The following is a 12,670-nucleotide window of genomic DNA, read 5'->3' on the forward strand; positions in this document are numbered from 1 at the left end:
GGGTGGAAGACAACGTGGACGCCCTTGTCAGGGCCTTCGCTTCGGACGATGATGACGTGATCGTGGGTGCTGACGAGGGCGGCACGGCGAGCGGCCCTGAAGCCGCTGGCGGCGACGCAGACGACGATGGCGAATTCGGTGACCCTAGCGAAGGCTCGCGAGGTGCTTCCGGGGACGCATTAGGGGATTGGTCCGACTGAGTGCGTATCGATCCTGTCTTTTTTACCCTGCATGAATAGAACTCGGGTTTTTGACCTGATGGCTGTGAGAGCATTTTGGGAGGGGAAGCCCCTCATGTAGAACCTATGTTCATCGTATCAGTAGTTGTCATATTACACGAGCACCCGCACCGGGCGGTTGGCAGGTTTACCTTTGTTTTGCGCAAGCCCCGAAGCAGCCTGTGGGAGGGCGTGACGCCCTTGGTGTTCTTTAGTTGGATCTGTTGGATATGAGAGTGTCGCTGGCGTGGAGCTTCACAAGCGTTGGCCTTCTTCACAGGCTCTGGGCCTTTTCCTGAATGCGAGAGCTTCACAGGCACTCACCTTGCTTCATAGGCTCTGGGCCTTTCCTTCAGCGCGATAGCTTCACAGGCACTCGCCTTGATTCACAGGCTCTGGGCCTTTCCTTGAGCACGATAGCTTCACAGGCACTCGCCTTGCTTCACAGGCTCTGGGCCTTTTCCTGAGCGCAAGAGCTTCACAGGCACTCGCCTTGCTTCACAGGATCTGGGCCTTTTCCTGAGCGCGAGAGCTTCACAAGCACTCGCCTTGCTTCACAGGCTTTGGGCCTTTCCTTGAGCGCGATAGCTTCACAGGCACTCGCCTTGCTTCACAGGCTCTGGGCCTTTCCTTGAGCGCGATAGCTTCACAGGCACTCGCCTTGCTTCACAGGCTCTGGGCCTTTCCTGAGCGCGATAGCTTCACAGGCACTTGCCTTGCTTCACAGGCTCTGGGCCTTTTCCAAACAGGACAACCTCCGCAGGCACCCGAAAATCCTCCCGAGAGGGAGCAACAACGGCAGTTTGGGTTGCGCACGAGCCAGGCCTGACCGGACTCGTGAGGGGCTCGCGAGGGGAGGCAGCTGTGGTGAAGCGGTAACCAGAACGCGAGAAAAGGCTCGAGCAAGAATAAGCACCCCTTCCCCAAACACGCGCAAATCTCAAATTCAAATCCAACTTAAATCCAGCGAGGGGAAAGCTGCAGCCAAAGGGAAAGGCAATGAAAGCAGACAAAAGGCCGCGTCCGGCATCTAGTCTAGTCTTGGACGTCTTCTCACCAGCGCGGAGCTAAGTGCTGTCCACTGGGCGTGGGAGGGAGCCCCAGGGCCTGAGGCCGGCACCCCTGAGACTCCGGGGCATGTACAGCCCCACTCATTATTACGTGAGAGTGTCATGGGGCGGCGAGCTTCACAGGCACCGAGCCTTCTTCACAGGTACTGGCCTTGCTTCATACCGCCAGACGAGGGCCCCGCCTTGCGCCACACTCTAGTGCCATCAGCAACGACCGGAACCCAGGACGCCGCCCGATGGGGTAGAGCGGTCACCAGCGGTTCCCCCGACGACCACGGGTCCTCCGCCAGGGGCAGGCCCTGAGGCACCTCCCCAGCAGAGGGCCTACCTCCTGAGAATGCCTTGCTCCCAACGCCGCGGTGGTGATGTTGGATCTTGGCCCCTCTCCTGCAGCCCCCTACGCCCTCCTCCCGAGGGGTAGGAGACTGTGGGAGCGGGGCAGCTGCTTGCCACAGTGACCTGCACCTCCTGCGATCCATGATTAGCGTATACCTGCTCTTGAAGAATTAGCGGTGCCCGATAATCATTGCCTCCAGCGTGGCCAGCGGGTCCGTCCCGGGGCTCCTGGAAAGGCTCAGCTTCCATTGCCTCGTCCCCCCAGCTTGGGCCGAGGAGCGAGCCTTGTCCGTTCTCGTGAGGGTGTCTTTGGTCCATCATGAGGGGCACGTATTCCTCCGTCGCCGTCATCCCGAGTGCCACGCCGTGATGCCCCGCATGCCACGCGGTCCCACCTGTCATGCCCACTGCGGGGTGGCAACACGGCCGCCCACCGGAGCCGCGGGTCGTGTTGAGTCCTTCTTCTTCGTGGGCCGGGGGCGGGGGCAGCGCCGCCGCCGGTCCGGTGCTGACAGCTTCGCTGGCGTCGGAGTAGCCTTGGATCCCGCGGGCGCGCGCGGAGCCCCCGCGCGGGTCACCCTGGGCTTGAGATGGGAGTTGGGTGGAGAAGGGGTGAGCCCTCGAGGCGACGAAGCCCAGGAGCTCCGCCACTCGCTCCAGCAGCACGTCGTGGCCGCCCTCCAGCAGTCTGCACCGCAGCAGCTCTCGGGCCACCGTGAGCGCGGCCCTCGAGTTCGCCTGCTCCCGGCGGGTGTAGGGTGTCGTGGTCGCGGCGTGATTGGAGGCCCTTGCTGCCGACCGCGCCTGCCGCGGCGTAAGAGTTGCCGAAGTCTGTCTGCGTCGCCCGCGGCCCGGAGTGCCCTGCGGACCGCGAGCTGCCTGGGGCACGGGGTCGCTCGAGGCGAGCGGTTCCGCGCGGACGGGCCACGCAGCCCATGGGTCGGGGTTGCCCTCCTGGTCGCCGGGCATGGTGATGACGACGCGACGGGGCACGGAGCGGTGGAAGACGAATTCCGGCGCACCCGTACCTGGCACGCCAAATGTCGGATTTCGGGTTTCGACAGACCCTTAAGGTTCGAACACTGGGGTGCGAGCGGAGATTACACCTTCTACCTCCCCGCCTCGCAAAGATCTAAACTACTAAAAGAACTGCACAAGGGACACAAGATTTATACTGGTTCGGGCCACCGTTGTGGTGTAATACCCTACTCCAGTGTATGGTTGGTGGATTGCCTCCTAGGGCTGATGATGATGAACAATACAAGGAAGAACAGCCTCGCGAGGGCCTGTTCTTGGCTGGGGTGATGAACTGCTAGGAGGAGTTCAGCCACCTTTCTCTCTCTCTCTTACTCTGCTTCCTACCGATCGAACGAACCGAACCGACCGAACTGAACAGAACCGAACCGACCGAACAGAACCCAACCCCCAAACAGAACCCAACCCCGAACAGAACCCAACCCCCCCGCTATGTGGGTGGCTGGTCCTATTTATAGAGGCCCTGACAAAAGCAGTCTTCGCATGTGCAAAGCTCTGGTGATGACGCCGTCCTGGGCTCCACGGTGACCTCCGTCTCGTAGTCCTCCTGGTCTTGGTCTCGTTGCACCGAAATGGCAACCTTTGCCTGATGCCTCGGTACTCCGCGGCTGCGCTTGCCCCCTTTGCACCAAAGAGGAAAGAAGGACGCTGCGCGCACTGGCACCCGCCTGGCGCCCTGAGTCGTCATGGCTTGCGTCACGGGCACCCCGCCTTGATCTCTCCGCCTCCTCGCGAGCCAGCCTGACGAGGCCGTGCCTAAGGAAGCTCCGTGTCGTCCGCCTCGTGAGGCTTTGCCCCTCGCGAGGGTCTTGAGTCTCGTGTTGATGAAGATGGGCCGTGCTGGGCCTCCTTTGAGCCACGCCGCATGCTGCAGGCAGGCAAGTCTGGGGACCCCCGTTCCCAGAACACCGACAGCTTCGGTGTCAAGACGCATATGTGGGAAGATGCGACCTTGATTGTACAGAATGCAGGAGTAATAGCTTCGCTGCGGATAGCTCCAGAACCGATCAGAAGATATTCGTTCCCTTGAGTAGGGGTTCTTGGAGCTATTGAAGAAGGTGTTGTCTGCTTTGAAGCCGTTGACATTGAAGGATCCAGGTGCTGTTGCAGGACCTGGAAACCTGGGCAATCTTGGCATTGGCTTCTGTACCTAAGGCCTATGCTCAATCTGATAGTCAAACTGAGGACCAGCAGCAGGCGCAGGGATAGAAGCAGTAGTATCATTGGCTTCGCTGACTTCTGGTTCTTGGGTTGGTGCAGGCTCCACATTTGCTTCAGCCATGACAACGTCAGTGGCTTCATTGGTGTTGGTGGTGGCAGCCTCAAGATTTTCTACCTCCACTTGATGAGCTGGAGGGTCGGGCACAAACACGTTCTCCTCGAGAACAGCTTCTTCAGTAGTTGGGGGAGTAGGAACACGTTCTTCTTCTTGGGTGTCATCGGCTGATGTAGCCGAAATGTCTTCAGCAGTTTTAGCTTCAGACTCGAAGACTTGAGACCTTGGTCCTTTGCGAAGCCTGCGTAACGCAGGCGACGCCTTTGGAGATGGAGTTGGCTGGGCCTCAAAGTCATCTTCTTCTTCTTGCCGGGGTGGTTTGACTTGTTGTTGTTGTGGGTGATCAACCCATGTTGCATCCTGAGCAATTGGCGTCAGAGGACAACTAATGCTGATTAGTTCGCTGTGCGTAAGCACAGGCAATGATACCTGTTGGTGCTCGATCTGAGGAAGAACTACATCATCTTCAACATGGTCATGATGACCAATGTCTTCAGCAGCGGTGGGATCAGCTGCTGGTATGTCTTCAGCTTCATGAGCCTCTATGAAAGCAGGCTCATGGATAGTCAGTTGGTGCTCTTGATGTTCAGCGGCAGGGCGAACCATGGAGATAGGTTCAACAATTAAGGGCTCTGTGGGAGCAGCCCGTTCCTTCTTGGTCTTGCGCTTCTTTTTAGAGGGAGCAGCAGCAGAGGTTTCAGGATGTTTCCTCTTTCTGGCTTCAGCCTCAGCTGTCCTCATCTTCTTCAGGTCTGAAGCGGTAGACCTGGCCTTTGGCTTCGAGCTAGTCATGCTGGTTGGGAAGACAATGGGATGTGCTTCCTGCCTTGGTGCGTCGGGTTCGGCCATAGCGGGCTTCTTCTTCTTCTTCTTCTTCTTCTTCTTCTTCTTCTTCTTCTTCTTCTTCTTCTTCTTCTGCTTTGCAGCCATCCTGGGGTCAATGCCAGGATGCCCAAGAGCCTTGCGCTTCTCAGCCTCATTGTAGGCTTGCACACACTTGTCAGCCAGGCTCTTCATGCGCTCACACTACAAGAAATATGTCAACTTATGACCTTCTGTCAGTGATCCTCGAAGAATTGGTCATAAATTTATGACCATTTTAGACCAATTGGTCAAAAGCTGTTCAGGGGGCTCCAAACCCTAAACCATTGCGACCATTTTGGTCAGAAAGGTCGTAATTTCCTTACACAAAATGGTCACAAAGCAAACAGTGCTAGTCCGCTGCCTTATTTCTAGTTGTTAATGACCAATATAGATGGTCATAGCCTTGTAGATTGTGGTGGGTTGTGATGACTAGGCGCCATCTCATCAGTTTTGCCTATGTGTCATGTCCATGTGGCAGTTTTTGCCCTAGGTAGTGAAGCAACCTATATTTCTATCATTCCCAAAATTCGCAAAAAATCTCATAAATTCTTTGGGGCATATCTTCATCAAATATGTAAAAAATCCTTCCTTGCCTAGTTCAAAACTAATTCAACAATATTCATTTTCCTATTCTGTTCACAACAACACTTTATGAAGGAAGTGCTATTTATGTATTCTTGATTGCCCTCGGAATTTTTGGGCACTCTTTCCTATCCAAATCATTACCGCATGACAAAATTCAGCTCCATTTGCCTAGCAAATCTTCCTCGGCAAATTTCCAAAGTTTTTGTCCACCTAGAAGTATTGTGAAGGAAGTACCTTTTTTATATCTCTAAATGACATGAAATTTATACAGTTCCTTCATATGCCCAAATTATCACCCTCCTCCAAATTGCAGCTCAGTCAAATCATCTATGTGATCCCAGGTTCAATTTATATTTTATGGCCAAATTGGCACGTTGCAAAGCAAGTGTTATATAGACCCCTCCTATTACCCTCAAACTTTTCGGGCACTCTTCCATACCCAAATCATTGCCACATGATAATATTCAGCTCAATTTTCCTAGTAAATCTTTCTCGGGAAATTTCCAAAGTTTCTACCTCGAGAGAAGCTTTGTGAAGTAAGTACTAGCTAGGCTTACCCAAATGATCTGAAAATTTACCAGCGCATGACCATACCTATGTAACGTACCTACACCAATTTTTAGCTCATTTAATTTATCCAATCTCTCTCACTAGTTTTCCCAAGTTTTTGTCCATAGAAGAGCATTGTGAAGGAAGTACTACTTTGGCATGTCAAGATGATATCAATTTTCTACAATGCTTTCCTATGCCCAAATAACCATCCTCCACCAAATTTCAGCTCAATCCATTCATTATTTTGAGCCCAGCTTCAACATTCATATTTTTGTCCAGTGTGGTACTTTGCAGAGCAAGTACCACCTAGGATCCTCCTTTTGAGCTAAAAATTTGTGAATACATTCTCCTTAGTAGATGATCATCCTCGGCCAAAACTCACGCCCATTGGCCATGTGCATTTCCCATACCGCTAATCAAACACTTGGCTGCTTATTTATGTTTGAGCATCGATCGGTCTCCTCGTGAGAATCTTATGTTGTAATTTTCTTCCTGGCACCTACCTGGGGAGTGCCCAACCCACTAGACATGCCTATGCCGCCCAGAACACATGGCAATGCCAGGGTCACGCGGTGACCACACGGCGGGCATGCGAGTTTACGCGCTCTAGAGTTGGGGCCCTCGGCCACCGCCCAAACCTCGACGTATCGCCACCAAACCATGTATTTATGCTTAAATAGGTACTTATGTACCTAGAAATGATTTTTGGAAAAAATAAATAGCAAACTATGAGACAGCTGCAGTTCAAATTTGACCCGCTTCCTGCTGAATCGGCGGAAATTTGTCTTTTTCACGAGTGGTGGTTCAAAACTTTTTACACCCAACCATTTTGTCAATTGTGCATTAAATATGGCCTAGTATTTAAGAAAAATGATTTGGTCCAATTTTGCAACAATTATTTGGGAGGTCCTTCACAAAAAAACCTCCTTTGGGGCACTCGAAAAATGGAAAATGGTTTTTTCGTCCAAAGAAAATGAAAACTTCCTTAAGCAACATTGTTTGCCATTCCAATATGCACCCTTGTGCAAAATATGATATCATTTGAACAAACTATGCCATGAATGTGGCCATAAGATTGATCATTTGGCTTGAAAGCCATTGATCTCCACACGTGATAGCTCGTTTCTGAGAACACTTTTTTAAAATAATTGTCGTATTACAAGTTTGTTATTTTTCCTATGAACTTGGCCACATACAATGACACAATGCGAAGGTTTCCCAATTTTTTGAATTTTTTTGAATTTTTTATGCCCGTTTCAAAATGCGGTCAAAACAGCGGGAATGACCGTTCCTAGCTAGTGGTTGAATCTTGGAACTTTTTTTGGTGTCTCTATGATTAAATAGATACTTATGTACCTAGAAATGATTTTTGAAAAAAATAAAGAGCAAACTACAAGGTAGCTACAGTTCAAATTTGACCCGCTTCCAGCTGAATCGGCGAAAATTTGTCTTTTTCATGAGAGGTGGATCAAAACTTTTTACACCCAACCATTTGGTCAATTGTGCATTAAATATGTCCTAGTATTTTAGAAAAATGATTTGGTCCAATTTTGCAACAAATATATGGTAGGTCCTTCAAAAAAACCCCTCCTTTTGGGCACTCAAAAAATGGAAAATGGTTTTTTCGTCCAAAGAAAGTGACAACTTCCTTAGGCAACATTGTTTGCCATTCCAATATGCACCCTTGTGCACAATATGAGATCATTTGAACAATGTATGCCATGGATGTGGCCATAAGATTGATCATTTAGCTTGAAAGCCATGGATCTCCACACGTGATAGCTCGTTTCCGAGAACACTTTTTTAAAATAATTGCCGTATTACAAGTTTGTTATTTTTCCTAGGAACTTGGCCACATACAATGACACAATGCGAAGGTTTCCCAATTTTTTGATTTTTTTTGAATTTTTTATGCCCGTTTCAAAATGCGGTCAAAACGGCAGGAATGACCGTTCCTAGCTAGTGGTTGAATCTTGGAACTTTTTTGGTGTTTCTATGATTAAATAGATACTTATGTACCTAGAAATGATTTTTGAAAAAAAATAAAGAGCAAACTACAAGGTAGCTACAGTTCAAATTTGACCCGCTTCCAACTGAATCGGCGGAAATTTGTCTTTTTCATGAGAGGTGGATCAAAACTTTTTACACCCAACCATTTGGTTAATTGTGCATTAAATATGTCCTAGTATTTTAGAAAAATGATTTGGTCCAATTTTGCAACAATTATTTGGTAGGTCTTCACTAAAAAACCTCCTTTTGGGCACTCAAAAAATGGAAAATGTTTTTTCGTCCAAAGAAAGTGACAACTTCCTTAGGCAACATTGTTTGCCATTCCAATATGCACCCTTGTGCACAATATGAGATCATTTGAACAAACTATGCCATGGATGTGGCCATAAGATTGATCATTTGGCTTGAAAGCCATGGATCTCCATACGTGATAGCTCGTTTCTGAGAACACTTTTTTAAAATAATTGCCGTATTACAAATTTGTTATTTTTCCTGGGAACTTAGACACATATAATGACACAATGCGAAGGTTTCCCTATTTTTTAATTTTTTTTTGAATTTTTTATGCTCGTTTCAAAATGCGGTCAAAACGGCGGGAATGACCGTTCCTAGTTAGTGGTTGAATCTTGGAATTTTTTTGGTCTTTCTATGATTAAATAGGTACTTATGTACCTAGAAATGATTTTTGGAAAAAATAAATAGCAAACTATGAGGCAGCTGCAGTTCAAATTTGACCCGCTTCCACCTGAATCGACGGAAATTTGTCTTTTTCACGAGAGGTGGATCAAAACTTTTTACACACAACCATTTTGTCAATTGTGCATTAAATATGGCCTAGTATTTTAGAAAAATGATTTGGTCCAATTTTGCAACAATTATTTGGAGGTCCTTCACAAAAAAACTCCTTTGGGCACTCGAAAAATGGAAAATGGTTTTTTCGTCCAAGAAAATGGAAACTCCCTTTGTCAATGTTGTTTGCCAATCTAAGATGAAAATTGTGCAAAATATGACATCATTTGAAAAAATATTGGATAGGTCTTTCACAAAAAAGCTCATTTTAAGCATTGAAAAAAGGAATGAAAAAATTGTATGTAATCAATCACGACCAATTTATTTGGTCAAAAAATCGTCAAACTGTTTGGTGCGTTCTGATTGGTCCATAGGCATATCACGCGGATCATGCATCAACCACCGTCGGATGCTTCTGGATCCAACGGCAGATCTCACCCTCTCACCCAAACCCTAGCTTCCCCGGTCCACTCTTCTCCCCCGATCCACTCTCCCCCTCTCGTCCCACAGCCGCCACCCCCAACCCTCTCGGTCCCCAACCACCCAGCCGCCACCAGTGTCGTCCTTCGTCCCCTCCCCCAACCCTGGCCGCCGGCAACCCCTCCCCTCCCCTTTTCTCCCAAGGCCGCGGTCGGATCCACGCTCCCTCCTCGCTTATGACATAGACCTAGCCGCATGGCATGGCCATGGCCATGGCGGCGGCCAGATCCACCCCCTCCCCTGCTCCGTTCCCTCGACGCCCGGTGGCCAGATCCACCACCTCCCCTGCTCCGTTCCCTCTCTCCCAGATCCATACGCAGCCGCCGCCATCCTATCCCCTTCCCTCACCTCACAATCTCCCTCTCCCCGACCCATACCTCCCTCTCTCTGCCATCCCAACCCCTACCCCGCCGCCGGCCTCCCCCATCCCCACCGCCCACGACCTCCTCATCTCCCCCAACCTTAGCCCCGCCGCGGCGTCCTTCCTCCTCCTCTCCCACCGCGCACAGATCGGCGAGGCACCACATCTAGTGGCTGACGTCTCCGCCTCCGTCGGCCAGGTGCTCGTCAAGCGGCTCCAGGAGTCTCCGCCTCCGCCGGCGCCGCCGGGCGCCCCCCGCCGTGGCGGCGTTGGTCCGGCAGGTGATGGCATCGGCGGAGCTCGGGGCCAAGGTGGGGCGGCAGCTGGTGGAGGTGGTGGGCCTGCCCCGCACCGTGATGGACTGCGGCGACGTCATCTACCGCAGCACGCTGCCCCGCCAGGACGGCCAGCCCGACCTCCTCCAGTCCGGCTCCAGCACCTTCGAGGTACCATCTTTGCACCGTCCATCGTGGGTTTGGCTCATGACCAAATCTTCGTTCGTTTGCCGGTGGATTCCCTTACTAGCATGCATGTGGAGTTTGATTTAGATGCTGATGGACTAATAGAGACATTTGGGTGCACTTTGGCATGAGTAGGTGAAGTGCTTTGGCACTATTGCTCGATTTGATGCAGTTGTGCACCATTGATTTGGCACTATTGCATCACTGCAGCAGCTCGACTATTGCAATCCTTACTAGCAAGCATTTGAGGAAATTTACTTAACACTATTGCTCGATTTGGCAGCCCTATGGTATGCTGTTACTTTTGTTGTTGGAGAATTATTTGTTGTGGTTGCCATGACATAGTTAGCTTTACTTTTGATGCCTCACAGTTCTCTTCAGTTGGTGTTTTGTTGGATTTGATGAGAAGTTGACAATCCTGGCGGGTGTAGGACCTGCATGCCATTGGATTTTGGCGCTTGAATGATTCACTTAGGAATACCCAGAACTAGCAGTATCGATTCTTTTACAAGCTAACACTACGAATTGTGATTTTCAGATTCTTGAGACTGCATTCAAGAAGGAGAATGTCAGCCTAGTTATGAGGGAGCAGTATGTTGAGAAGGTAATTGCCAGACTGTTTATGTACATCTAGCTTTGCTTTTCTATTCCTGGGCTAAGTAAATTTTGGTTACTTAATTAATTAAATCTTGTGGTCCGATATGCTTGTTCCCGATCCAAGTCAACTCCTAGATTTCCAATTGCCTTTGCTGCCTAATCATTTAATTAATTAAAACTGCATGTGTATGTGTAAGTTTGCTTGTGATAACTCTAGCAGACCATCCATGATTCGGCCTCGATGATGGCATGACCGGACTTGCCCACTCTCAACGGCACCTTCCCATGATCGACCTTGACAACTACGGCCGGCCGGCTGTTACATGCATGATGACAACAATAGCTTAGCTCAGTCTAGCATCATGTGGTTTTCTTCTCAATTATTACTTGTGTTTTCCTTTTGTTAATCAATCAGTTGGGGGGTGATGTGACGAGTAACTTTTGTCTACTGTCTACTTACGTAGGTTTATCATTATTAAGAGTAGTAACTAGTGGTGCTGGTATAGTGGTATAGTGGTATGATTAAAAATATCTAGAAAGATAAAAATGCATGCAAATCGGTGATCATCCATAAAAATGGGGTCTAACTTGAGTGAAAAATTTAGTTGTGTCGTTTTGTGGTGCTTGTTCTCATGTATACATACTACTGCCTGCCATCATGTGCCACCATATGTTCTAAGTAAGACTAGCAGACTATTAGTGGCTTGTGTACCAATTTTCTCGTGCCCATGGTTGGCGTGCGTTGGGGTAAACACAGGACCATGCACTAGTAACTGCACAACTCTGAAATGCTTCCTAATGATTACTCATCTTTGTTACACCATGCGTGCACCTACAGCTACAGGGATCTATACTTCTTACTGAATGAATGAATGATGTGCATCTTTCTTCAGTTTGATTGAGAAATGCCCCCCTTTCCTGTGCTTAGATATGCCCACTAAGCCACCAGAATGTTTTAGTTACAGCTTAATATTGTCAATCGTCTGACTTTTTGACTATTAATTGTCAATGATGTGATTACCCCTCTGAAAAAGCATGTCCTTTACTGGTATTGACCAGCAGTGATTATATTTCCGAATTGCTGTAGAGGTATTACTGGTATTGACTAGCAGTGACCTTGTTCTCAATTCTTTTGTAGATTGCTTTCAATGGGGGAAGAAGCTTAGAGAACTTCAATTAAATAGAAGAATTATCCATGATTTCATTGCTGTGAAGGTGATTGAGTTGGTGTTCTATACCAGTTTCTTATTTACTTTGATGGTTCTTGATACGTGAACTGTTTCATAGGGCATAGTTGTCCATGTTGCATTCTAATCCCTTATTTGAGTAGATGCTTCCTGATTATCCATGTTGCATGTGAATGTGTTGAGTAGATAGAATTGGAGTGAGCAGATCACTATAGGACTAAGGAAAAATCAAAAAGTATGTGTAGGAAAATATCATCGTTCTTGCTCACTTTGCAAAAATGACGAGTACTAGAAATTGACCCCTTTCACTAATATTTGCTGTTTGCTGATGGTTATACATCTTTTGCTTGATCTATTATGATTCATGCACACAGGTTGGCTAGAAATAGCCCTGGTTATAGATATTTTTATTATTTTATACATTAATGTATGCTGTTATTATTTGTATGTGTGATGCTTTCAGCCTGTTTTAATGTTTCCTCCTCAATTGATCTATTCATGTAATGTTCTATTCTTGTAGGAAGGCAAATTATCGCACCTGGAGAACTTGCCCATTAGAGGGAGCAATGAAGACATTGTTAGGACAGTACCGGATGTGCTCCTACATGTTGGACAATGTTATGTAGTAGTGAGATAAGGCAAATTATGTAGACATTGTTAGGACATTGTTAGGACAGTACCAGATGTACCAAATCTGCGTGTTGAACAATTCCTGTGTAATGAAATTTTGTATTCCCTGTGTACATGTTGCTTTAATGCCAGATTGTGAAAATTACTCAATTGCCATGATAGTATTGGGCCTGAATTGGCCATGACACAGAAATAAACATGGCACAAACGTGGTCTGGG

General features: G+C 48.4%; 1 protein-coding gene across 1 annotated transcript; it reads left to right on the forward strand.

The window, feature by feature from the left end:
- The first annotated feature begins 9,782 nt into the window (after positions 1-9,782).
- Positions 9,783-10,688, forward strand: LOC125556320 (serine/threonine-protein kinase STN7, chloroplastic-like). Its single transcript, XM_048719072.1, has 2 exons — positions 9,783-10,022; positions 10,576-10,688. Exons 1-2 carry the CDS (start codon positions 9,861-9,863, stop codon positions 10,669-10,671), a joined length of 258 nt encoding a protein of 85 aa, XP_048575029.1. The 5' UTR covers positions 9,783-9,860; the 3' UTR covers positions 10,672-10,688.
- The last annotated feature ends 1,982 nt before the right edge of the window (positions 10,689-12,670 follow it).

The sequence above is a fragment of the Triticum urartu genome, chromosome 5, assembly GCF_003073215.2.
Source record: "Triticum urartu cultivar G1812 chromosome 5, Tu2.1, whole genome shotgun sequence".
NCBI lineage: Eukaryota > Viridiplantae > Streptophyta > Magnoliopsida > Poales > Poaceae > Triticum > Triticum urartu.